Consider the following 25100-nt stretch of genomic DNA (forward strand, 5'->3'; position numbering starts at 1 on the left):
GCGAGGAAGAGCACTGGCGCCCCCCCCCCCCCCCCACACACACACACACTTACCTTGGTAGTTGTAGGTGGTCTCTCCCAGCCGTGACGAAAGCTCGGCATTGCGCCCTGGGAGGTCACAGTGCTCTAGTTGCAAACCCAATTTGTATAATAAATAAAAACAAAACAAGAAAAACACAAACAACTTTCTAACAACAAATAATGTTAGCAATCACAAAACAAGCCTGCACAACCAGCGGCTCATCTCTGTGATGACAGTTCCACAAGTGTATTATGTGGCTGGCTGGATACAGTGTTAACTATGGTTCTCCAGCTTTTGTCGAATGACAGATTCCAGCTTGCCCTCTGGTAGGGCATGCTGTGCTCTGTAGTTCCATAACACTGAAGAGCCAGAGGCACCGATAAAAGTAATTGACTGAAAGCCTACTTACCTTGAAGCTGGTATTCTGTCCTGTCTGCTTCTCCTCTGTAGCTTCTCCGGAGCAGTGCAGGGGAGTGTAGTCCATTCATGTGGGAAGCTTTTATCGCTATACAAAGTAAATTTGCTATGTAAATTCATTTAGCCACCATGTTGTTCAGAACATTGCGGCTGCAGAATTTTTACAAGAAATATCTGCTGATTTTTCTCACGCCCCCATTGAGGTGTAAGGAAAAGTCAGCTGAGAAATTACCGTAGTAACGGTAAAAATGCACAGCCGCGATGTTCCTCAGAACATAGCAAGTAATTGAATCTGCCACATAGGGGGGTATTCAATTGTTTGTTTTAACGCGCTAAAACCAAAAAAAACGAGCGCTCTAAAAAAACTTCATATTATACGGTAATTTTGCGCGCGTAAACAGTTAATACGGTACTTACTCGCTGCCAGCGGGCTGAATTTCAGCTCGCTGCTCAGGGAGCTGCGAGATGAAATTTAGCGAGTAATTACCGTATTAACGGTAATATTTTTAGAGCGCTCGTTTTTTTGGGGTTTAGCGCGTTAAAACAAACAATTGAATACCCCCCATAATGTACAAAAAAATTATTTTAATAAGAAGATTGTGCCTACCTGCCATACTCAAGTTTGTCCGCAGCTCTTCCAATCGGCAGCCACCAGGACTCCATCAACATCAGCAGAAGAGGAAGAAGAAGGTAAGAGGTGAGAAGAAGGGGTAGCTGTGAGGGGCACAGAGAAAAAGTGGGTGTTGGGGCAAATGGTAGAAGGTGAGGAGATGGATAAAACAAAGGGTGGGCAAAGAAACACAAAGGGAGACAGAGTTGCACAAACTTAAACACAGACAAAAAGTGGGGGTAAGAGATGCACAGACAGATAAGAGAGATGCACAGACACACATACAAAACTGCAGACAGAGAGGAAAACACAACAGGGGACACAGAGTTCAACAAAATTAAAGACAGACACAAAGTGGGGGTAAGAAAGAGACAGACACAGAGATGCACAGACACAGAAAGGGGGGGGGCAGAACCACACATACATAGAGGAAAACACAAGAGGGGAGAGGAGGGGGGGTTCACAGAGTTCAACAAAAGACAGTTACAAAGTGTGGTAAGAAAGAGAAAGACAGTCACAGAAGACAGAGATGCACAGACATACAAGGGGGGAGCAGAGCAACACATCTAAAATAGCACATAGAGGAAAACACAACAGGGGAGAAGAGACAGGGCTGGGGGACACACAGAGTTCAACAAAGTTAAAGACAGTCACAAAGTGGGGTAAGAAAGAGACAGATACAAAGAAACACAGACACAGAAAGGGGGAAAGCAGAGCCACACATACAAAATAGCAGGAAGAGACAGGGGGTGAAAGATAGAGACAGGCAGACAGAAACACTGTGGGAAGTGAGGGGTGGATACTTACCGACAGCAGACAGCAGGGGAATCGTTGCTGGTATCATGTGACCAGGAGCAGAGAGGTCAGGGGGTGAGCCTGTGCAGTGTGCACATGAAGAGGCCACGCCCCCTGTATAATCACAGTGGTCGCATGCTGCCTCTATACTGGAACAGGCAGCATGCGGCCAAATGTATAGAGATACGGGGAGAGGGGGGGGGTGCGATTTTGCTAGGGGACATATCTAGCATCACAGTAAGTGTGGCCGTGGCGCCCCCTTGGCTTTGCGCCCTGGGCGGTCGCACCGGCCGCACACCCCTCGTTACGGCTCTGACACACACATACAATATAAAGAGCCTCCTAGTGTCCGCCATACCTTAGAGAGCATTCCTGTGACCTCCATTCAATACAGAGAGCATTCCTGTGACCGCCATACTATACAGAGAGCATTCCTATGACCACCATACCTTAGAGAGCATTCCTGTGACCACCATACAATACAGAGGGCATTCGTGTGACCGCCATACTATACAGAGAGCATTCGTATGATCACCATACTATACAGAGAGCACTCCTATGACCACCATACTATACAGAGAGCATTCCTGTGACCACCATACTATACAGAGAGCATTTCTGTGACCACCATACCATACAGAGAGCATTCCTGTGACCACCATACAATACAGAGAGCATTCCTGTGACCACCATACCATACAGAGAGCACTCCTATGACCACCATACTATACAGAGAGCATTCCTGTGACCACCATACCATACAGAGAGCATTCCTGTGACCTCCATTCCATACAGAGAGCATTCCTGTGACCTCCATACCATACAGAGAGCATTCCTGTGACCTCCATACCATACAGAGAGCATTCCTGTGACCGCCATACTATACAGAGAGCATTCCTGTGATGGAGAGGGTGCAGAGGTTACAGCTGTATTTCGGGGGTCCAGGAGTCAGAATTGACAGGTGTCAGGGATCAGAAGGAAGGGAAACATATCTGGATAGAAACAGAGGAAACTGATATGCAGGGCAAGGAAAGGTCAATGATGGGGGCTCTGTACTGTACCGAGAGTTGGGAGGGGCACTGGAGTCATAGTTATCAGGAGCAGAGGTGAGAGTGTTGGTGGAACGCAGGGCTGTCAGGAGGAGCTGGGGATGCTGGGAGGGGCAGTCCTGAAAGCAGGGAGCTGCTAACACACAGCATGTGATATAACAGACCAGTGCTTAGGTAGAGAACAACTAATGGAGCTGACAGATCCCCCTCCCCCTCACTTACTTAAGGTCTGTTCTTAGCTCCCCGCAGTGTTGGCTCTTCTGCACTGACAGCATGGTGACATCATCAGTGATGCTGCAGTGACAGGGAGCCGGCGTTTTTTTTCATAGTCCTTTCATGGACCAGCCACCACACTAGCTCCTCCCCCCTCTTGCGGCACCCCTCCCCTGACTCGCGCTTGCCGCGAGTCGGGGGAGGGGCCACAATTTTATTTATTTTTTCTAGATTTTTTTTTGGACTATGTAACACAGAGGGGAAGTTAGCAGGCGGCTGCTGCGCCCCCTCGGGCTTGCGCCCGGGGCGACGGCACGCCCGCACCACCCTAGTTACGGCTCTGGAATATTGTATACTATTCCTCATCCATCCAGTCTTTAAAGTCCGTAGCTCTAATCAGAGTTTTTCAATTAGTCAGCATCTGTGTTAGTGACGATCATTGCAAAAAAGAGAGCCCTGAACATAGTTACTGCTGCAAATACAGGTTTCTGTATTAATAAAAATAGTTAAAAAAACACCTAAAGCTTGTTATTTGATTGAAACAGATCAAACATTTAAGTTTACACAATCGCTGAGCATCAAGAATTAGCACATTTCTTAGGTGAAACAATGCTGGATTTATAGCTCTCTAGTAAATCTAATTAACCTCCATCTCACCAATGTGATCTTACTCATTATATCACCAAGAGTTCTGTATTTATATTGTTAAGGTAAAATTGTATATATTTTGTTCTATAATGTGTTCCGAATATTTTACTGTTCTTTCTGTTTAACAGATCTGATCCAAGCAAGAAATCTGCAGGTTCTGAACATCACGGCTGGGAGTTTTCACTTAACCTGGTCACCATTATCGGGAGATACAGGGCGTTATACTTTGAAATATGTATTTGCTTCATATGATATCAGGCATGACACCTTTCCTATTACCTAAACCTTTAATAACACTACAATGTACATATAATCACTATATATATATATATATATATATATATATATATATATATATACATATACACATATACATAGACTAATAATAAACTGAATACTATCTGCTCCTGAATTACAGTGTAACAGAACCAATATGAAATTATATAAATAACTAACTGTTGTAATGCGAGTGTGTGCGTGCGTATTTTACCGTGCGAACGCACCACGCCACGTAACACATGGCGTACGCTTTGCAATACGCACGGTAAACCAATATTAAACCAATATACTTTCGTTCATCCAATTATACGACTTCAACAGTCCACCCTTTGATAGTACAATAAACTATCACCTTAAAGATGTTATAAGCAGGATCTCAGTACCACGTTTCATTGTTATGTAATACAAATCCCCTTTGGTGTATGTCCACACTGTTTGTAGATCTAAACAAGTTATCATAAGAGAGAGTCTTAATCCTCTAAACGACTTCTTCTTTTACTATAAACCGTACACTTCTGGAGCTTGGAGATAACTTTTTGTATGCCCTTCAAGGGTGCAATAAAACACTTAATACATTATTTGGAAAGGTACATGGTACAGTAGAACGTGTATCAGCTATACAGAATTCTCTACTACAGTTCTTCAAGTTTAACAGGTTCTTCTGTCCAACGCATGTCTTTAAGCTCAGAATACATTTAAACACTTCATGTTCATCAATAGCATCATCCTATGTCTATCAATAATGTCATATGCAATCTCCTTCAGCTTGCGTTAATATACACACATCTAATAATGTCACCAGTTCTTTTCATCAACACTTGTGGGCGGGCTATTGTCTGTTCGTTCTTCCCAGTCTCCCAATACTCAGATTTAACAGTGATCGGCTTGTAAAGCATTGGGAGACTTCAGACTGAGGAACCTAGGTGTCCTACTTTTTCCCCTAGTGACCTCCCACCCATAGTTCGGGTACCTCAAGAATATTTAGTGGAAAGAGAACTAATCCTACTTGATATAATCACTGAGGCACGCGTGAGCACGCCCAGCACTTTGTTTGGTCTAAAACCTTACCCTCCCAAAAATGATAATCATTCTCAAGGATGCCTGCTCGAGTCCGGATATTACTGGACTGGCATCGCTGGGTGTATCTCTTTTTTTAACTATGGGGTTGCCGTACTTACGGACGTAATGCTACTCAGACAATAGCCCCTCGCACTTTCTCCAAGCTCCAAGGTTTCTAAATTTTCCTTTACCCCTGAATTGAATAGAGTAATTGACTGGACTGATTATGCTACTAACTTCTTCCTCCCCAATACCTCCTTATCATTACCTGAACCAGTCTCTGTCACCTGCTAATAATCGAAAGAATTAACCGCCCTGAGAAGAAAATGAAATGAGAGAACACAAAACAGGAAAAACTACAACTTCATGCTGGACAACAGTCTTAGCCTTTGGCTCAGGTGCTACTAACTGCATTCGAGGCCTTCCAGTACAGACTCATGAGTGCCCTTGGACCCTTCTCTGAGTGTTGGCCCCTCTGCAGTGGGTGGTATGGGCACCAGTGTGTCTCTGCTACCCTTAAAGCCGTGAGGCTGGTAGCCTACACCTGGTACCTGTCTGGCAAATAACCTAAGCTTAAGAAATTTCTGCTCCACAACTTACTCTCCCGATCCAACATCCTGACAGTTAGTGTGACCTTTCAGGAAACAGTGTTTTGGACGTTCTTGGTTACTGTCTCGCTATTTACCTTCTCTCAAGGTCTAACCTAGCCTCCCAGTTACAATCTCATCTCACGAGGGGTCAAGAACATTTCAAAAACTGACAGGTTAGGAGTCTGCCCAGGGGTGATCTATTGGTAGCGGGAAAGGACTAGTGGCACTTCAATCAAGTTCCAACTCTTATTCTATTCAATTCATTCTACCGAGTACCACTACTTTATGTTCACACTGGTTTATGGCTAATTGAAAGTATGTGATTTGTTACCACTACTCATACATTATACATCTATTATCAATAACATGAATACCCCTATCATCTATTATAACTCTAGGACTATCACATTGAATAACAAAAGCTTTGAGTATGATACAGTAATACATTAGACACATTTCAATACACCTCTACCCAGACATTTTTCATTGGTACACCTGTGTATACTTGAGGATCCTGCATGGTGGTAATTGGATGACGTGTATTTGTTTTACCTGGAGGAAAACCCATCAGCAGGAGGGATATGGGATGGCTCTATTGGTCTACCTTGTCCATCTCTCCAGAGTCCACCAGACTCCTCACCACATCTCTTCACCTTCCAGACAGTTTATCCCTCGGGTAACACAAATCTTCCTATATTAACCAATATGTGTATGCGTGCATGTGTGTGTGTGTTCACCTTTTTAAAACTAAAACAATACAACGAAAAACAAAACAAAACATAGATTTGTTAGCTGTCACATAAAACCCTGCTGTCTATTTGACAGCTATGTTCTCCCTGGTGTGACAGCCATGTATGGTTGTGCGTGTAAGTGTGGACCTTACTAGCAGCTACTTCCGTTGGTAACTGTGTCCCTGTATAAAGTCCTCTATGTAGTGTCCTAATCATGTGCTGGTATTGCTATAAAACGATTTCTCAGTCACCTCAACATCGCCCTCTAGACTAGAAAAATGCTAAAGACCAATGTATATCAATCGATTTTCCCTCTGCCAACTCACATGTCATTCTCAGTACCTCATATTCAGCTACTTGACTAAGTGGGAAAAGGCAAAGGGGTCTCTTTCTATAACACTTTCTTCAAATATAACAGTATCCAGTACATGCCTGTCTAACAGTGAAAATTATAAAACCTGAAAATTCTACATTTTCTAGGGTTTCACATTGTCGTATCTTGTGGTAAAAATCCTACTCCAATGTTCTACACAGAGATGCATATCTGTATGCCTATCCTTTTGCAATCTCCTGTCTCCACCCTTTGTGCATCCATAAAAAGGCACATTTTTGTACAGGAGGCACGAGCCAAAACAAAAAACAAAACAGATATGCAATCTATAACACATGAATCGTATTTCCACAACAGAACCTTTCTGCTTAAAATCAGCAGTTTCTATACACATGAAAACAAAACCCCTGACTGCTTCTGTAACTTATGTCAATCTAGTGTGTGTATCTCTGAATTTGTCTTATGTAAAAACATAAAATATGTTTTAGCCCCATTGTTGAGACTGTGTCTGATTTTATCTCTACCAGAGCAGAGAGAGAGAGAGAGAGGTAGAGAGAGAGAGAGAGAGAGGGGGGGGGGCGGGAGAGAGAGGGGGGGCGGGAGAGAGAGGGGGGGCAGGAGAGAGAGGGGGGGCGGGAGAGAGAGAGGGAGAGAGAGAGAGACTAGCGTTTGTGTAAAGAATGAGAAATAGGAAAGCAATGAATGATGGGAATACAAAGGTTTGAATACAAACATACATGTAGAAAGGGAGATTTTTACAACAAAATGACAGCTGGATTGAACTCTGACTCTATGGGGAAATGGCTGTATTCATTCCACTGTTCCCCTTAGCTATTTGCTAACTATGACCCCTCCCCATACTTGACTAGGGGTTCTTAACAGTGCAATCCAGTGTCGTCCGTCATTTGTTCATTAAGAACTCGGTATCTCATTGACTACATACCTTTTCAACGGACTTTTCTAACTTATAATAGAGAAATGTAAAAATGTACTCTTAGTGACTCATATTTTCTCTGAAATACATAAAACAATATTTTGGAGCAAAGTATGTACATACTTCATTGTTGGATAATGATTCTCAGCCAAACAAATTATCATGAGTCACTGCAGCCTAAAACAAAAGAGTGTTCCAATTGTCTATTGTTAATTAGTCTTTCAAGAGTAATTCTTCTATTTCTCTATCTCACCCCTTTTAAACACTTGTCTATACTTCTTTTGTGTCCCCTTTATCTGTGAAAAGAAAAACAAGATAGTTATCTTAAAACAGCAAACAAAACAAACATTTCTATTCTTTGCCGTCGGCTAGTGATTTAGGAAAACAAACATGTGACAACATAAAACGAACAAACAAAATCAACAAAGATTACTTTTAAAAAAAATAAGTTTCTTTCTACATTTTGCACCTTAATGCTCACCACAGATTAACTCTAGAGTCGGCTATATTTCTCCCCCAGAATATTAGTTGGTACAGAGTGTGCAATCAATTAAAGGGGAACCTCTGAGAGAAGTGTACGCCTCCTTTGTGGATGTCTATGTGATTTCCAACCCAGGTATTCATTCTTCTCTCTACACAGTTCCTACTCATGTGTCCCTTCTTATGGCAGTAGAAGCACGTCCCTGTCATGTCTGCACAATGTTTTGCTAGGTGTCCTATTTTATTGCCTTGAAAACACTTCCTCAACTCGTGTTGTTTCTCTTCCTTTTTACAATCTTTCCTAATGTGTCCTTCTTCTCTGCAATTGTAACATCTCACTATTCTGGGTTTCCTGTTATGTGGGTTGTATTCTGGTGGTCGTGTGTGCAGTCCCTCTAGTGCTGGGATACTTATCATCATTACCCTATCACTTAGTGTCTCTTTCTGTTTGTTTATACTTTTATCATGTTCTATAGCTGACTCCCTGAGAGCACTTACACTGGTTCCTTTCCAGTATGGTAATGAAGTTTGCACCCTTCTTTTCAAGTTTTCCCTGAGGCCATCCATTAGAACTTTAACAGCAACCTCTCTGTAATATAGATTATCTTTTATGTCTGGTACCCCAGTATATTTGCCCATTGCTATCAAAGCTCTGCAAAAATAGTCTGCTGCATTTTCACTATCTTTTTGCTGGATACTAAAAATTTTACTCCAGTCCACTATCACTGGGAAATATGTGGCCAACTGTGTGATTATATGTCTAATATTGTCCTGATTATCATCCTCGGTTAAGGATTCATCCTCCTCCAACATACAATCCTTAATGAACTTTTGTATGTCAGTATTGAGAGGAAGACAGGTCTTCAATAATACTCGCCAATCGTTATTAGTTGGCTCATACACATTACCATAATATCTAATAAACTGCTGACATTTGGTCAAATCTTTCCTAGGATCAGGGAAATCAGACAAAATTGAAAATGTTTCAGACCTAGTGCATGGATCATGCTTTGCTACATGTTTTAAGGGAACATCACTATTCTTGTCTGCTTTCCCATTGGGAACTGCTGCTGTGCAGACAGGATGTAAGTCTACCAAATCACTGAAACTAGTTGCTGAAATTGCTGCTGCAGTACAATGGATGTCTCCCCCTGTGTTAACCTTTTCATTATCCTCACCACTTTCAGCAGCTGCCCCTGCTGGTGGGACCGTTCCTCTTCTTTGTCCTGAAACATTACTTTTAACGTTACTTAAAACAACATACAACTTACTAGTTACAGTTTTTACATTTTTGGTATTGGCTGTACTTCCCGCCCCGACCGAATTTATCGGGGGCGTGTTTGCGCTCAGTTCGCCACGCTTTGCAACGCACACTTCCGGAATGCTTGTTTCCGGTACGCTTACTTCCGCTGAACACGTATTTTTCCTTACACTCACTTCCGCTGTGCGTTCGCTGCTCTGCCACGTGTTACCTTCCATTTGCCACGATTTTAAACAATGATTATGTGCATTTCTCACTTTCGTTGACTTAATCAACCGTACTTTATCTTTTACGGTATTTAGCACCTCTGCATTAAAACTCCCTGTTGTTGGGAAAGGCCTATCACAATCTTTGGTCATTTCGACCCACGTGTCACAATACACAGTTGCGTATGCACCATATTTTGCACACATGAGAAATCTCGCTGACTCAATAAGACCTTCCTTAGGCAGTAAATTGGCAATCTCTAGCGTATGCCTAGCACCCATGTTGCACAATATACTTTCTACCCGGAACACAGACACACCGCAATGCTCTGTTCCTTCCGGCCAAATGTGAAACACAGACACACCGCAATGCTCTGTTCTTTCCACTAAATAATTTCAACTCTGTTGCTATACTCACCGCTAGAGATCTATTATGCTCGGTGAACGTATTTCCTTTAGCCGCGCTCACTCGCTTTTCTCGCCCCTGGCGAGGTTCCCTAATACAGAAATATCACTGTGGGCCCCAAGGGCTATCAGCTCCTCGATACCCTGGCTCAACCACAAAAATCTGCTGAGTTTATTATCGCTGGGAGCGCAAGTTAATACAATCAACCTGCCTTTCCAGTATAATTCCTCCTAGCTGCTTCACCAATTCGCACTAACGGTGCGATCGGATTGCACTGCCTACCAATACTAATTATTAGCAAACCTTGCGATCTATTGGTAGCGCTTTGCGAAAACCCGGTTTTCGCATTCGGTATACCTGCCCTGTATACCGTCCTTCAGTTGGGCAATCCGCCTCGTCAGACAGCAACTGAGCACCTCAACAATAAACAGTGTATCTACGTTACAAAATCGCACACTATACACCTTTTCTGCGCAGAAAATTGAAAGTTCCCAACAACCGTAATAATGTCTCAGAGGCTTTCACAAGTAATTATACTATGCATATAATAACTATCAAAACAATTGTTCAACCACGTGGCAAATCTACCGGAAGTTTGCGTACGCACAGCAGGAAGTACACATACGCACAGCAATGCAATACACTTTAAACCATTAAAACGACAATAAAAAGAAACATTTTTCTTTCTTGTCCCTAGATTCTAATTAGCGTTCCTTCAGTCTATGCAACAACGGACATTCGGTTTCGCAACACACAGTGAACCACAGGTATTAGACGCATTACGTTCTTTCCTGCTTTATGCGACGCGTCCGTCAATCCACCCTTTGTTGAGGAACCGAATATCGTAAGCGTTGCATACCTGCCGGTAACGTAACCCCTAACTCAAGAGCCCCCAAATTATTAAAGTAATTTTATTGTTTTAAAATAAGCATTGCCCAATCAATTGTATATGTGTCCAAAGCACATGGTGGTTTATTTTAGCAGATGTAAATAGTCAACAATTCAATACATTATTATATTATGGTACAGTACAGCACAGCCAATACCAAAAGTTACATACATACATACCGCTGCAATCGCTGCGCTTCCATGGGTCCCAATGGAACAGTGTATCTGTTAGATAACTGGTCAGAGTAGACTGAGACCCTAGTGGGGGATGCAGCTAATATATACAGTCAATGTTTCATTGTGAACAATAGAGATGACGTAGATTGTTTCTATAGGTCCAGACGTTGGGTGGGTCCAGGCCAGACAGGTAATAGGTTGATTCAATCTAAGGAATCCAAAGGTGGGGGTCTTCTGTCCAGGGGGTCTGCTCCTTTTCATAGCCAGTATCATACAAAGGTTTACTCTCTAATATCAATAACTAAAGTATGCAATGTGCGATCTCTTCGCCGACTGCACCGGACAGCTGCTGATGATTAGGGCTCCAATATGATATCAGGCATGACACCTTTCCTATTACCTAAACCTTTAATAACACTACAATGTACATATAATCACTATATATATATATATATATATATATATATATACATATACACATATACATAGACTAATAATAAACCGAATACTATCTGCTCCTGAATTACAGTGTAACAGAACCAATATGAAATTATATAAATAACTAACTGTTGTAATGCGAGTGTGTGCGTGCGTATTTTACCGTGCGAACGCACCACGCCACGTAACACATGGCGTACGCTTTGCAATACGCACGGCAAACCAATATTAAACCAATATACTTTCGTTCATCCAATTATACGACTTCAACAATACATGTTACTGTTAAAAAAAATAAACATTTTTTTTTAAATGGCCTCCCCTTAAAATCTATAATCAGAACCAGCACTGCGCCTACTTTGCCTCCCCAATGGTCCCAGTTTAAAGGGAACAGGGTCAATAAGATCTCTCTCCCCTTATATTAATAAATAATACATTTGTAAATAAAACACAGACATTTTATTTTGTATTATTTTTTTAATGAATTAAATACTCCCTGACTCATTCCCCATCCTCAATTTACCACTTTATTAAAAGAAAATCTTATTCCGTGTCATTGTCCAATGGTAATTTGCTTTCTTGTTAATACAATGGGAATAAAATGAAAAACTGTAATGCATTATGGCAACTGCTGACTAGGAGATCTGGTCATTGTATTACCGCATCTTCAATTTACTGGGAGGGTTGTTAGCCGTTTAGTCATTCCAAAGCAATATCATATACTAGTCTCTGTGAGGGGAAGCCGTCTCATTTTTGTTGTCTTCCCCCTACAGGGGTCCAACCCCACACTGGTCCACAGCACGCTACAAGTTTCCCTGTTATAGTGTAGTTCGCTCAGTCTGTATATCCTGGTGTTGGTTTTCACTTTAGCAGGGGGAAACCATGCTCATCGTCCTCCCTTTTTAATGTAAACCAACCCAGGCTATATAGAGCTTCATTTATTTTAACAATTACATATATGACAGTCATAATTAACTAACTTTCTCCCTAGGCCATACAAACAACTTGGCCTAGAGAACTTGATAACGATGATTGGCGTATATTTAGATGGATCTTGAGATACATGTAACGCAAATTATAGGCGTAAAAAGCAAGTATACAGATGTATTTTAAAGTATACATTCAAGGTATCTTTAAATCATCAGTAAAGCAGTAATAACATAACATGAGAATGATTTCCATATAACTTTTTATTACATTCATGTTATAGATATATTTTACAGTATTCACTTGCAGCTGTTACAGGAGTTGATGTTGATGTTGACAGTTTATTAAAACTTGAATTTTCATCCAAAACTTTTTCCAAACTTGTGAGATTATTTTTTTAAGCTGCTAAGTAAATATAATATTTTATACTTTAGTTCTGAATTTCGCAGCTTTATACTTTGTCTGGTACAGCAGCAGTTTTGTTAATTTGTATCTAAATCTATCCCCTTTCAAGTTCCTGCTGAGAAAGGGTTTTGGTTGAGGTTTTGCAAATGCAAAATATGTACTTTTGCTATCCTTTTATTGACAACAACATGTTTTTGAGTACATTGTCATTTAACCAATTAATGAAGCATCCACGTGTTTTTTTCACAGTATACCAGAGCTAATAAACATGCATAATACTTTTTCTTTTGTGTGTCCTGGATACCTCTTTGTGTGTTCCTGACAGATTGTCATGTTCTTCTCTTATAATTTTAATCTGTTTCTCCTGCCACATTACTGGTGTCTTCTGCCTTATCAAACTGGATCATTAATTGAACATTTACTTTCACACTCATAGTGTGACTGACAATTTCATCTCATTATATGGGATATATATAGTTACAAAACTAGTTTAGGAAAAACATAGATAAAAGATCCACCTGTTTCAAGACTAAGAAGAACTCTGAAGGTCTGACCTTTGGATAAAGAAAACTAAAGGAATATACAGATTTGATATTGAGGCTCATATATCGGTCACTTTCTTGTGAGTAGCCCAACACTAGGAGGCACCAAACATACATATGGCATAATAATTAATTGGGACAATACTTAATTTCTATATCCTATTTGCATCAACCATAAATATATACAGAGATCTATACAAGTATTAGTTATGAATCCTTTTGGTGACTTGAAAGGAACCTTAAATCTGATTGACCCTGTGGAATTGTGCCGTAAAGGTTATCTCCCAGGCTGATTTAATCGTGGAGACCTCTCAGGTTGGGTGCATATACCCAGAACACCCAGCTGTGTAGGACACATACATTCTAGGCGACAACAAATGTCTCCATTTACACACATTCAAGCTTTTGGTGTAGGCTAGCCTAGCCACTCCCTGGGGGTGCTGGCACAAATTGAGTCCACATATTAAAACCATTGGTAAGTTATCATTTATAGTATATTTGATATTTTACTATTTCCTTACCCCCTGATTATTTCATAACCATGACAAAAATTATTCAGTACAAAAAAAAATGAAACAGGGAAAACAAGTTTTCATGAAGTTTTCTCTGCAGTGACCCTAGCTGGTGTAGGCACTTTTTGTGATTTTCCTATGCAATATAGGGATAGTGGTTTTAATGGTAATAAAATCAAGCAGTTTAAGGGTTAACAGATTAGTGATGCAATTCCACACACACATGAATTACACATGCCACAATACTTTTATATAATGCAGACATGCAGGATACATGTTAAGTAATTAAAGTGGATTTACAATGCTGACATAGTAAGTCCAAGCAGTCCCAGTTGTACTGTTAGAAGATTGATCACATAATTTGCATTAAAATGCACAGTGCTGTATGTGATGGTTTAACTGGTACTTTGAAAGAGACAACTGTCCAAATTTTCAAGGAAAATAAATTGGTCATCCCAACATTAGGATCTTGTGCAAATTACACTCCCTAGGTACAAGGTAAGTAATATAGATTTTTACATTCCTATGACCATAATATATTTACACTACATACATCCTTTTCATTTCAGAAAATGTAGTTCTACTTCATCATCATCAACATTTATTTATATAGCGCCACTGATTCCGCAACACTGTATAGAGAACTCACTCACATCAGTCCTTGCCCCATTGGAGCTTACAGTCTAAATTCCCTAACATACACACACACACAGACAGAGATAGACTAGGGTCAATTTTGATAGAAGCCAATTCACCTACTAGTATGTTTTTGGAGTGTGGGAGGAAACCGGAGCACCCGGAGGAAACCCACGCAAACACGGGAAGAACATACAACTCCACACAGATAAGGCCATGGTCGGGAAATGAACTCATGAACCCAGTGCTGTGAGGCAGAAGTGCTAACCACTTAACCACCGTGCTGCCCCACCCATATCTCTCACTGATGAGTGCTAATAAACTCAAAACAGCTCTATGCTAGTTGGGTTGATTGTTCTATATCTCCAGCTGTATCAGTGCTGGAAAGCCAATGGTTCTGGAAATATGGGGCCTGGGTCATTAAGGAGAGCAAGGCAAAAAAAAGGGGTAAATTTGATCGTGGACGAACCACAATGCGAGGGGTGCAAATGAGTTTATTATATTGCACGTAAGGAAAAATAGTAAATACTGGCTGTTTTTTCATGTAGGACACAAATACTTGATGACTTTATTTGTACATTGGAATTTAAAGTTGATCTAGGACATGCCCTACCCCAACTATAAATCTGTTCCCACATTATAAATTTACCCCCCCCCCCCTCCAATGCAACATGGTTTTGCCCAAGTGCAAAGTTACTCCTTTTTTTTTTTTTTGCTTTGCTCTTCTTAATGACTCAGGCCCATGGTGGGGAACAAAGGGGAAAGTAAGGTACGATTTGCATATATCTAGCCAGAACTCCCATTGTGAGGCTCATTCCTTCACTCCTTGGTTCTGTGAAGTAATCCTGGTTATTAGAAACTATGAGCGTATAAATACCTTTCTTTAAGAAGGGGTTTGTTGCATTGACCAATATAAGTTTACTTGCATTCCTAAGCAGTATTTACTTTGCTTGTCTGGCAACAGCAGTTCTAATGACTTGTCCTGAAAAGGCTTTATCCCCCCCCTGCACCCATGGTAGCGCCTGTGTTGTAAAGAAAAATGTAGAAAAGGGAGGTATGAGTTAAAGGGAAGGAGGGGAGGTAGGGGTATACTTCTAAATATTAGTTGTAATAGTTTTAATGTACAAATCAATGGGTGTACTTATTAGACTGATAGGGGTGTCTGAGTGCTGTGACGACAAATATTAACCCAGTTCATTGGGGCATTGCAAGAAATCATATTTATTTCTTATGCACCATGAAGTCACATTCTTTTATGAATTATTTCTGGATACAGGATGAATAAACAACTCCATCTATTAAGATGTCAACAGAGGTTCTTCATTTTACTATTGTTTTAGTATGACAAATAGTTTATTGAATTGTAAAGCTGGGTACACACTACACAGTTTTCATCCAATAATCGGCTAAATCAGCCGACATACGACCGCTCGTTCAAAAGTCGGGTCAGTGTGTGCAATGACACGATGGTTGAAAGTCTGCTCAAATGGACGATTATCGCCTTGTTTGGTTGGTCGTACTGTTTAATATTTTCGTTCCAATCTCGTTTCCGTTGTGTAGTGTGTATAAACTTCCGACCGATCCACAACAGTGAGTACGAAATTACAGTCATTGCTCACGACAACATGGCTGTAAAAAGTCGCTAAAGAGACGTCCGCTCTTCCCTTTATCGTCCTAAACAAGGCTAGTGTGTATGTAGTCCATGGACCGAGCGATCGAAACATTGATCGCATGTAAAATCGCTCGGCATAAAAAGTTGGTTGTAATTTCTGTAGTGTGTACCCAGCTTAAGGAGTTAAATCACGTTAACAGCAAGCTGGAGAGAGAATGAACTGAGCCTAAACAGCTCCGTGACTCCAACAAATAACGCCTGGCCCTACTTTTATGGCAGTGACTTCACTGCGGCTAATGATGTTTATGTATAATCTATCTCTGTGTACGTGCAGGAAATGATTGCGAGTGTAGGTAAGCTTCTTCTCCTTATACTGGGTGTCATCTTAGCAATTGGTTTAGTTGTCAAATGTGTTCCTACTGTGTTGAAGTGTGGAAAACGGTCTCATAAGAGTAACACTGAGAAAGAGACTGAAAGGGTGGTACCAGATACCGAGATCATGGTCTGTGGAGAAGTATTGTACAATCCTGAACTTGAAACGGTGATTGGGTGATAGTTTATTACACTATCAAAGGGTGGAACTGTCGAAGTCAGTAAATTGGATAAAGTCATTTCAATTAAAGTCTAGCAAACTTGGTTGTCTTTGTTTGAAAAGATGCGTACGGTACGCATCGACGTACGAGGGCACGCTACGGCGTGAAAGGGCGTACGCATCCACTACACGTGGCAGCAACAGTAATGGGTCTTTTACCATACATTCGCACAAACACGCATACTTATAAAATAGTACACATTAATGGTAGTTGCAACACATAGTCAGTTATGTCGAAATATAGTAGTATTTATATGTTATATCAGAGTTACATGCATATTAGTGAAATACACGGAACGGGTTAAAGGAATAACATCATGAGTGGTATCATAATGAACCTTGTTACATATCCTACTGTTTGGTTCACTCTGCGAGGGAATCGCAGAGTGCATACGCAAGTTATGAATGATAGGGAATTATGAACTACTTAAGACTAAGGAATCCTGGCGGGAAGAGCAGAGCATACCCCCTGCAGAGATGACCCCCTCCTTTGGATTCCTTAGGATGAACCAGCCAATGATTGACGACCCCTTGGACATTCCTGAGACCCGGACCAATAGATGCAAGCCATACCATCTTCATTGTATTACTGTATTTGATTGTGTATATAAGCAGCAGCTTGTGATCCAGAGTGCAGACATCTTGTCCCCAGACTTCAGGATTGAATGACTGCACTGGATCCAGAGCGCCTGCGATAAGTAACGGCTGTATTTACTATTACTTCGCTTGAGCATATTTTTCCACTTATTGCGAATAAATCTTTGTGCTTTGGAAACACAAATCGAGGTTCGACAATCGTTATTGGTTAGCGACAATACGCACATAACAGTAGTAATATAGATTGCAGTTTCTATTTTTTGGGACTGCAGAAACAGTGAACGTAGTAATATAGATTGCAGTTCCTATTTTTTGGGACTGCAGAAACAATGAACGTAGTAATATAGATTGCAGTTCCTATTTTTTGGGACTGCAGAAACAGTGAACGTAGTAATATAGATTGCAGTTCCTATTTTTTGGGACTGCAGAAACAGTGAACGTAGTAATATAGATTGCAGTTCCTATTTTTTGGGACTGCAGAAACAGTGAACATAGTAATATAGATTGCAGTTCCTATTTTTTGGGACTGCAGAAACAGTGAACATAGTAATATAGATTGCAGTACCTATTTTTTGGGACTGCAGAAACAGTGAATGTAGTAATATAGATTGCAGTACCTATTTTTTGGGACTGCAGAAACAGTGAATGTTGTAATATAGATTGCAGTACCTATTTTTTGGGACTGCAAGAATATATTGCTCTAGAATATTTTTTATACTTTTTAAATTATTATTTTTTTTTTTTTAAATTTTAAGATTTTTTTATAATTCTAAAATTACTATGGACTTCGCAGAAAAAAACACAGGACAAAAGCACCACTGGACTCAGCAGGACAGACACTGGCCAAAGCACCACTGGAATCAGCAGGACAGAGCACTGGACAAAGTACTACTGGACTCAGCTATACAGAGCACTGGACAAAGCACCACTTGACTAAACTAATCAGCAGGACAGAGCACAGGATCTCAATAACCTCCCTCTTCAGTGATCGCAGGGAGAATGAAGATGGCGGCCGCGAGCGGGGCATTTATGACATCCGAGTCTCGCGAGATCCGACGCGAGACATGGATGTCATAGCCTCGTTTTGGATTCCTTTGGCGGCCGGAAGTACCCGAACAGTGCTCGGATCCCGTCATGTGCATGCATGTATGGGTATGTGTACCGGGGCATGTAATAGTAGTTTATTCCCCACACTACATTCATATGGATGTAGTACCATACTAGCATATGGTCCCCGATATTAATGAGTTAACTGGAAATGTACAAGTTCAATACTATAAACTGATTTCTGATATATTAAATATTTCTAGCTAATTTTTAAAAGTCATGGATATATACTGATTTATAAAAGGAAACATTCTTAATTAAAATGTTCCATGTTGGCATAAGAACATATTTACACTTTATAGGTGCTGAGTAAACTCTTTGGAGATCCTAAACTGTTAGAGTTATGTTAATGAATTCTATTATGTTATATCATTGTAGGTGTAGTGTTGCTTTACTTTGAGATCCCAGTTCTGCTTCAGAAGTGTATTTACTGTTAGATTTAATTGTGAAATTTAAATAAGCATTTAAAATAGGCTGGTGTAAAGAACACTCATGTAGTTAAATAAGTATAAACTGATCTTTATTAATTGTATATTTTATTTGGATCATACCTTTGATGTATCTCTTAAAATCTTATCTCTTCTCAGTCTCACACCTATGTGAATACAGCTAGCGGGGAAGAGGAAATGCGGGGTCGACATTGCATGCACTCCTTGCCTGAGGCACATGCATCATACCATGATCCATCGAGGCATATGCTTGGCCCAGGTTGCTCCATGGAAGAGCGGAATCCCCAGGTCTTTCTACAGCCAGGGGAAGTGAAGTTTGTGCTTGGTCCAGCACCAGCCTATAGACGACTGCCTCTGAGAGGAGAGAGCTTCTGCCGTCATCACAGGGACTGTGAGAGCCATGTCTGTGCAGGAGAAAGAGATCCTTTGCCACCACATAACAATAATAATGAGTGCAAGGATCAGTGGGGTTCACACAAGTGTGCCTATGAGAACATTAATGGCCTGGTGCCACCAGGAAGCATTGCTCTTCGCAGGGGTCCTGCCAACAGAGGCCTCAAACTGTCGGCAGAAGGTCTGCCATACAACAGCTGCTCACACCGTAGGACAGCAATGTTACACTATGAGAATCTGCCCCCACTACCCCCTGTTTGGGAGTGCCAGTCCTTGCAGAATGATGAAGAGGATGATGAGGATGAAGAGGAGGAGGATTCCACTGATGCCATGACTCCATCTCTTAATGGGTACCATGATGACCCCGTGCAGAATTACATGAATGCTGACAGCGCCACTGCATGTGGTGGGTACCACCACCATCATCCAGACTGCCAGCCACGTAGAAGCTGTCCACCCAATGTGTTCAGTTTTGACTTTCGACGGCCACGCACAGAGCAGAGGCAGCTCAACTATATCCAGGTGGAGCTGGAGGGCAAGAGTGAAGGAAAAGGCAGGCAGATACCCCAGATCACCTGTACCCCAGCTCCAAATCACCCAGCCCGCCGTGCGGACTCTTATGCTGTCATTGATCTTAAAAAGACAGCTGCCATGTCCAGCCTACAGAGAGCTATGCCTCGGGATGATGGCACATCAAGAAAAACCAGACATAACAGCACAGACCTTCCCCTGTAAAGCTGCTTGTTCTAACCTTGTCTTTCTCTTTTACAAAGCCATTTCTGCGGCTCTTACCCAGGCTTTTCTTTGGTTCCTATTTGCCACTTCTCGTACTCTTGCCACTCCAGATTTGGCTGTGACCCTCTGCGGAGCAAACTCTCTTGCACTGCATAGAATGTGAAGTCGTTTAGCTTTTTAGGAGGAAAAAACGTAATCGGTGACAGCCGCAGAGAATACACTGTTGTACAGCTATGGCCAGCTAAACGCTTTACTGACAGCTATGGCCAGCTAAACGCTTTACTGACAGCTATGGCCATGGTGGCATCTTTCTGAAAATGATCAGTGTGAAAACTTTTTCTTTTTTATTATTTATTTTTATCTTTCAATAGTTACCTTTTTGTAGATACCATTTTTGCATTTGTTGATTAATTTATTTAACTTATTGTTTTTCTTATTTATTTTTGTTAAACATTCCATGCCATATTGTGCCCTAAGGAATTATTGTTCAGTCCTGCATCAGAGCAGATGCTCAAGGTCACTTCTCTTGACTGACGCACATTACTGATTTTGAACCTTGTACCTCATGTGATACCACCAGGACATTAGCATGTGTCATGAAGTAAGAAATTGTACATACCCCTTTATTGCATTTTTGCAGAATCTAGGATGTGTGTAGGTGCTAATATTGAGAGATGATGGGCCTTTAAAAGAAGAAAAATCTATACTTATAAATATATATAATATATTTGAGAGGAAACTAACAAGTTTCAGATGCTGAAGGATATTTATGGGGATTATTAACAAGCCCATATTGTATGCATTTACTTGAATGAAAAGTGCCAAATATTTCTACGTGTGCCATGTTAAACTAGATAAATATATATTGTTAATTAACACAGTTAACAGAAGTCCTCATGGATGGTTTAGATTTCCCAGTGTACAAATTGAGAAGTGGCCAGTGTAAGTCTTGCTGACACAGCACTGTAGGTCATAGTTATTCTATAATTTACACAACTCTTTATAAGCATTGTGAGCCAGTCTTTCTAAAGGCAAATAATTCAAGCTGTCATTCATTTTAAAATTAAATGGCTAAATTGACGTCAATAACTTGTGGTGGGTTGTCTAAAATAAAATACAATATAATATAAAGTCTTAAAAGGCCAGAAGAAAAATAGGCATGAGACCCTGCAGCTGTTTATGCTCCTTTGTGCTACTTTTCCCAGTTTTTGAGGATTTTTTTTCTTAATGCGATGACTAAACACGTCAACATGCACAACTAGCCAAACAATGAAGAGGGTAAGACAGTACATACATAAATAAAAATGCAGGTTGTTTTTTCTGTGTATTTAACATTTACCATTATTTGTTAAATGTTAACATATAGGTTTACAGCAATTTTTTTTTATTTTTTCGTTATAATTGTGTGGACTATTGAGATTGTAGTAAACCAGAGGTGGCAGATGCTGCTACATTTATTTGTTATCTTCTTTATACTGACCATTCTGGTTCAAGTTAGTATGTGTCTGGAAAAGATTTTTGTTTTTTGTTATCCGTCACACATATCAGCATAGTTCACCATTTTGTTACCTTAAACTTGGCATATAAGGACTTGAATGTGAAGCAGTCTGTCGCTGATTGTTTACACTGATGTCAAAAGATAGTTTTTATCCTGTTACACTTCAATTTGTTATTGTATTTTACAAGCTCCAAAAACAAGTATTTCCACAACTGAGTTTTAGGTTGTAGGCCGTTGATCTCATTTTTATATTCTGCAATATATACTTTAACAAGTTCACCAGTGCAAGCAAACGTAACGTGTTCATCCAGGTATGGTCATTTTACAAATGTATACTTCCATTGCAGTTGTTGTTGTTGCAAACAGAATGGTTTCATCCTGCTGATGTTGTGTACCACGTATGGCAATCTAGTGCACTTTAACAGGAGCTGTAACACAGTTAAAAAAAAAACAAAAAAACAAAAAAGAAAAATTGTAATTTCAAGTAGGACTTGTTCGGCAACTTCTAAATGTAAAAGCTAATGCAGTACTTATAAGTTAATGTGACATAACACTTAAATATGTGTGCTGTGAGCAGCTGTTAATCTCCATATTGTAATTGTTTCCACAATGGGATTAAATGGGTGTAAGAGTCTTTTCTTACTGGAGCACAGTATTCGCCGCACTTTACACCTGGCCTATCTGAGCCTTTTATTGTTTGTTAAATCTCATCTAGGCAAGATGTGACTGTCCAGCTATTAATCTAGCAGTTCTATTTGAACAACTATAGAGCCTCAGGTTGTATACCCCTTAATTACATCATTCTTTTGGTGATACAGGTTGAACAGAATGCAATGACATAAATACTATTACCGGTAATACTCATTTATTAGAGAATCGTACAATTGCCTCTTGTGTGTTATGTGTTCAGATGTTGAGAAGAAAAGCAGTTTATCCATGTTAGCTTGTTGTTCTTTCACTTGTACTAAGGGAAGGATATTGGAATACTTAATAAATGGTAAGTGGTTATGTTTGGGTTAAAAGCTTTAAAATCCTATTAGGCTAGGTAGATGGAACAGGAGCTCTTACTACATGGGCTAATTTTGTTCCATGTTTGTTCTAAAGACATTTTCTTTTATAGGGTAGTATACTATTGTCACATGGTTATTAGTTTATATGTAGTGAAGTTGTTAAAAAAACAAAAAAATAAATAAATCTGTTTTCAGACTGACCTAACTACTGTGCATTTACATACTAAACACAGTATTCCAATAGCTATATTGGGTTAACAGCATTGTAACCCAAGAGAGTACTTTTAACCAAGTGTTTTTAGTCGAATGTAAACCAGTTTTGTTTTCATTGCTATTCCACTATACATTGAGAATGTTCAGAGGCAGACTTGTTTCCATCCACACCATAACTAAAGAAATTGGGGTATGGAAAATGTTCTAGATAAATGTTTTTTTTTTTTTTTGTGAAGTCCTAACAAACAGTAAAAAGGATTGGACAGGTGCCTCACTTATTGTGCAAAACGGATGAGCAAGGACAGTGCACCAACACCAAGGGGTAAATGTATGAAGCTCCGGGTTCTTAAACACCTGCGAGTTCAGCGTCTTCGGCGATTAAATTTAAAGCGGCGCTGCATTGTAAAGGGAAACTTTCCTTTACAAGGCAGCGCCGCTTTAAATTTAAACGCCGAAGACGCCGAGCTCGGGGGTGTTGAAGAACCCGGAGCTTCATACATTTACCCCCAAATGTTTTTGGTTTGTGAGTGGCTTGTGAATTTGAAGAATTTTGTTTCTTCTTTCTCTAGTGTTTGCATTTATGCAATATTGTACATTTACATTCTCTAAAATGTGTGTATCATTTTCTTTTTTTCTTCTTTATTTTTATTATTCAATTCCAATCACACATGTGAATTAATGGCCCACTGGGCATTCCCAGATAAATTATGTGACTCTGTTGTACCTATCCGTGGTTGTGCGTTTTAAGTATTGAATATTTCTGATACAGGTGGAGAATTATTTTTTTTTATGCTCTTCCTGTTGCAATTCCATTTCAGGCTCAGCGTGGAACCTTTTCCATTCCATACCTCTTTATATCTCATGAAGTTATTAATGCAAAATAAAACTGACCAGTGATTTCTAACTAGAGAAAGCTAATGTCTTAATGTGCACTTGGAGTGTATAAAGAATAAAGAAAATGCAGAAATAATAATTGTTGAATCATGTGATTTTTCTTTTACTGCTTTAGATTTAAAGGATGTTTTTTTTTTTTTATTTTTTTTTTTTAATTTATTTTATTCTTGGTTAGTTGAGTTCTTTTAGTGTTGATAGATACTGTTGACATTAGATACACTCTCTAGCAGAGTATCTGAAAATTCACTTGGGAAGGATCGTAAGTAGCCGTCTGCATACTGCCGGCCTTCACCATCACATCACCTACATAATTTCAGTAGTTTTAAAATGACATTGAGGAGATGACAAGCTGTGGGAGATGGGGGTAGTCAGAGGACTGTATTTAGATAAATGTTGTGCTGGATAAATATATGTTCTAATATGTATGTAACAAACTGTAAATTACATGTAGGAATTTGTATTGGCAAAATAGGCCCTTTCAGACTTTTATGGTACTCCATGGGGCGATTCAATTCATTCTTGTAACGCTATGCTTAAAAAACCGCTCTCCATTAACTTGGAACCCGCTGCCGTGTTCACTTTCCGCTGTGTTCAAAATAATGCAATTCAATTTAAAAAACTATAAATGCCTCCCCCGCGGGTTAAACATAGGTTAATGCGAATGTTATTGGAGGAGAGGGGAGGGGTTAACGCTTCCATGCAGAAGGCATAACAAAAATCTCCAGCAATCTCACTGTCGTCTCTGGGATTTCTGGTGATTCCCTTGTGACTCCATAGTATCTAGCAATTTTTTGCAGTGAAAATTTAAATTGCATTGCATTACATTACACTACCCATTTTTTTTTATTATATGTGTGCTTTCTGGTTTTTTTAAAATAAAATTACAATCAGTTATCACATTTTTAATATATACTTTGTCATTAATTTTAGGAGTTTTACAATTATTTACCAGGAGAGGTGCTAGATAAAACTGCTTATTTAACATATAATTGAATTGCTCACTTGTGCTTTAGCCTATACCTTTTATATCAGGCTCTAACTTGCAGCGATACACTGTTTTCCGTAAAAAAAAAAAATACAAAAACTTTGATGGACAATTGAATTGCGGGGAGCATAATCGTGCTCTGAAATCACACTAAATAGCGTTGGAATTGTTTTCCGCTGTGTAATGCTAACAATTGAATTGGCCCCCATGCGTTTAAGAAAATGGCAAATGTGGACTTATCCTTTAAAGAGCAAATCCACCTCTATATTCATATTCGACACATGATGCTTTTATGGACTGGTCTATGAACCTTGTCACTACACTGATCATAAAAACAAACCCACTATAATTTTAGTGTTTTTCCATAAGCCTAAACAATAGCTTCCTTATCTACTATGTAGTAAGGAATGGGGTGTACATACAAGTAGGCTACTTTTACTGTTTTTCAGATTAATTAAAC

General features: G+C 39.9%; 1 protein-coding gene across 1 annotated transcript; it reads left to right on the top strand.

Annotated features, from left to right (window-relative positions):
• Positions 1–18490: 18490 nt before the first annotated feature.
• Positions 18491–20169, top strand: LOC142131529 (fibroblast growth factor receptor substrate 3-like). The gene is made up of 2 exons (XM_075194401.1): positions 18491–18508; positions 19051–20169. Exons 1-2 carry the CDS (start codon positions 18491–18493, stop codon positions 20038–20040), a joined length of 1008 nt encoding a protein of 335 aa, XP_075050502.1. The 3' UTR covers positions 20041–20169.
• The last annotated feature ends 4931 nt before the right edge of the window (positions 20170–25100 follow it).

The sequence above is a fragment of the Mixophyes fleayi genome, unplaced genomic scaffold, assembly GCF_038048845.1.
Source record: "Mixophyes fleayi isolate aMixFle1 unplaced genomic scaffold, aMixFle1.hap1 Scaffold_35, whole genome shotgun sequence".
Taxonomy (NCBI): domain Eukaryota; kingdom Metazoa; phylum Chordata; class Amphibia; order Anura; family Limnodynastidae; genus Mixophyes; species Mixophyes fleayi.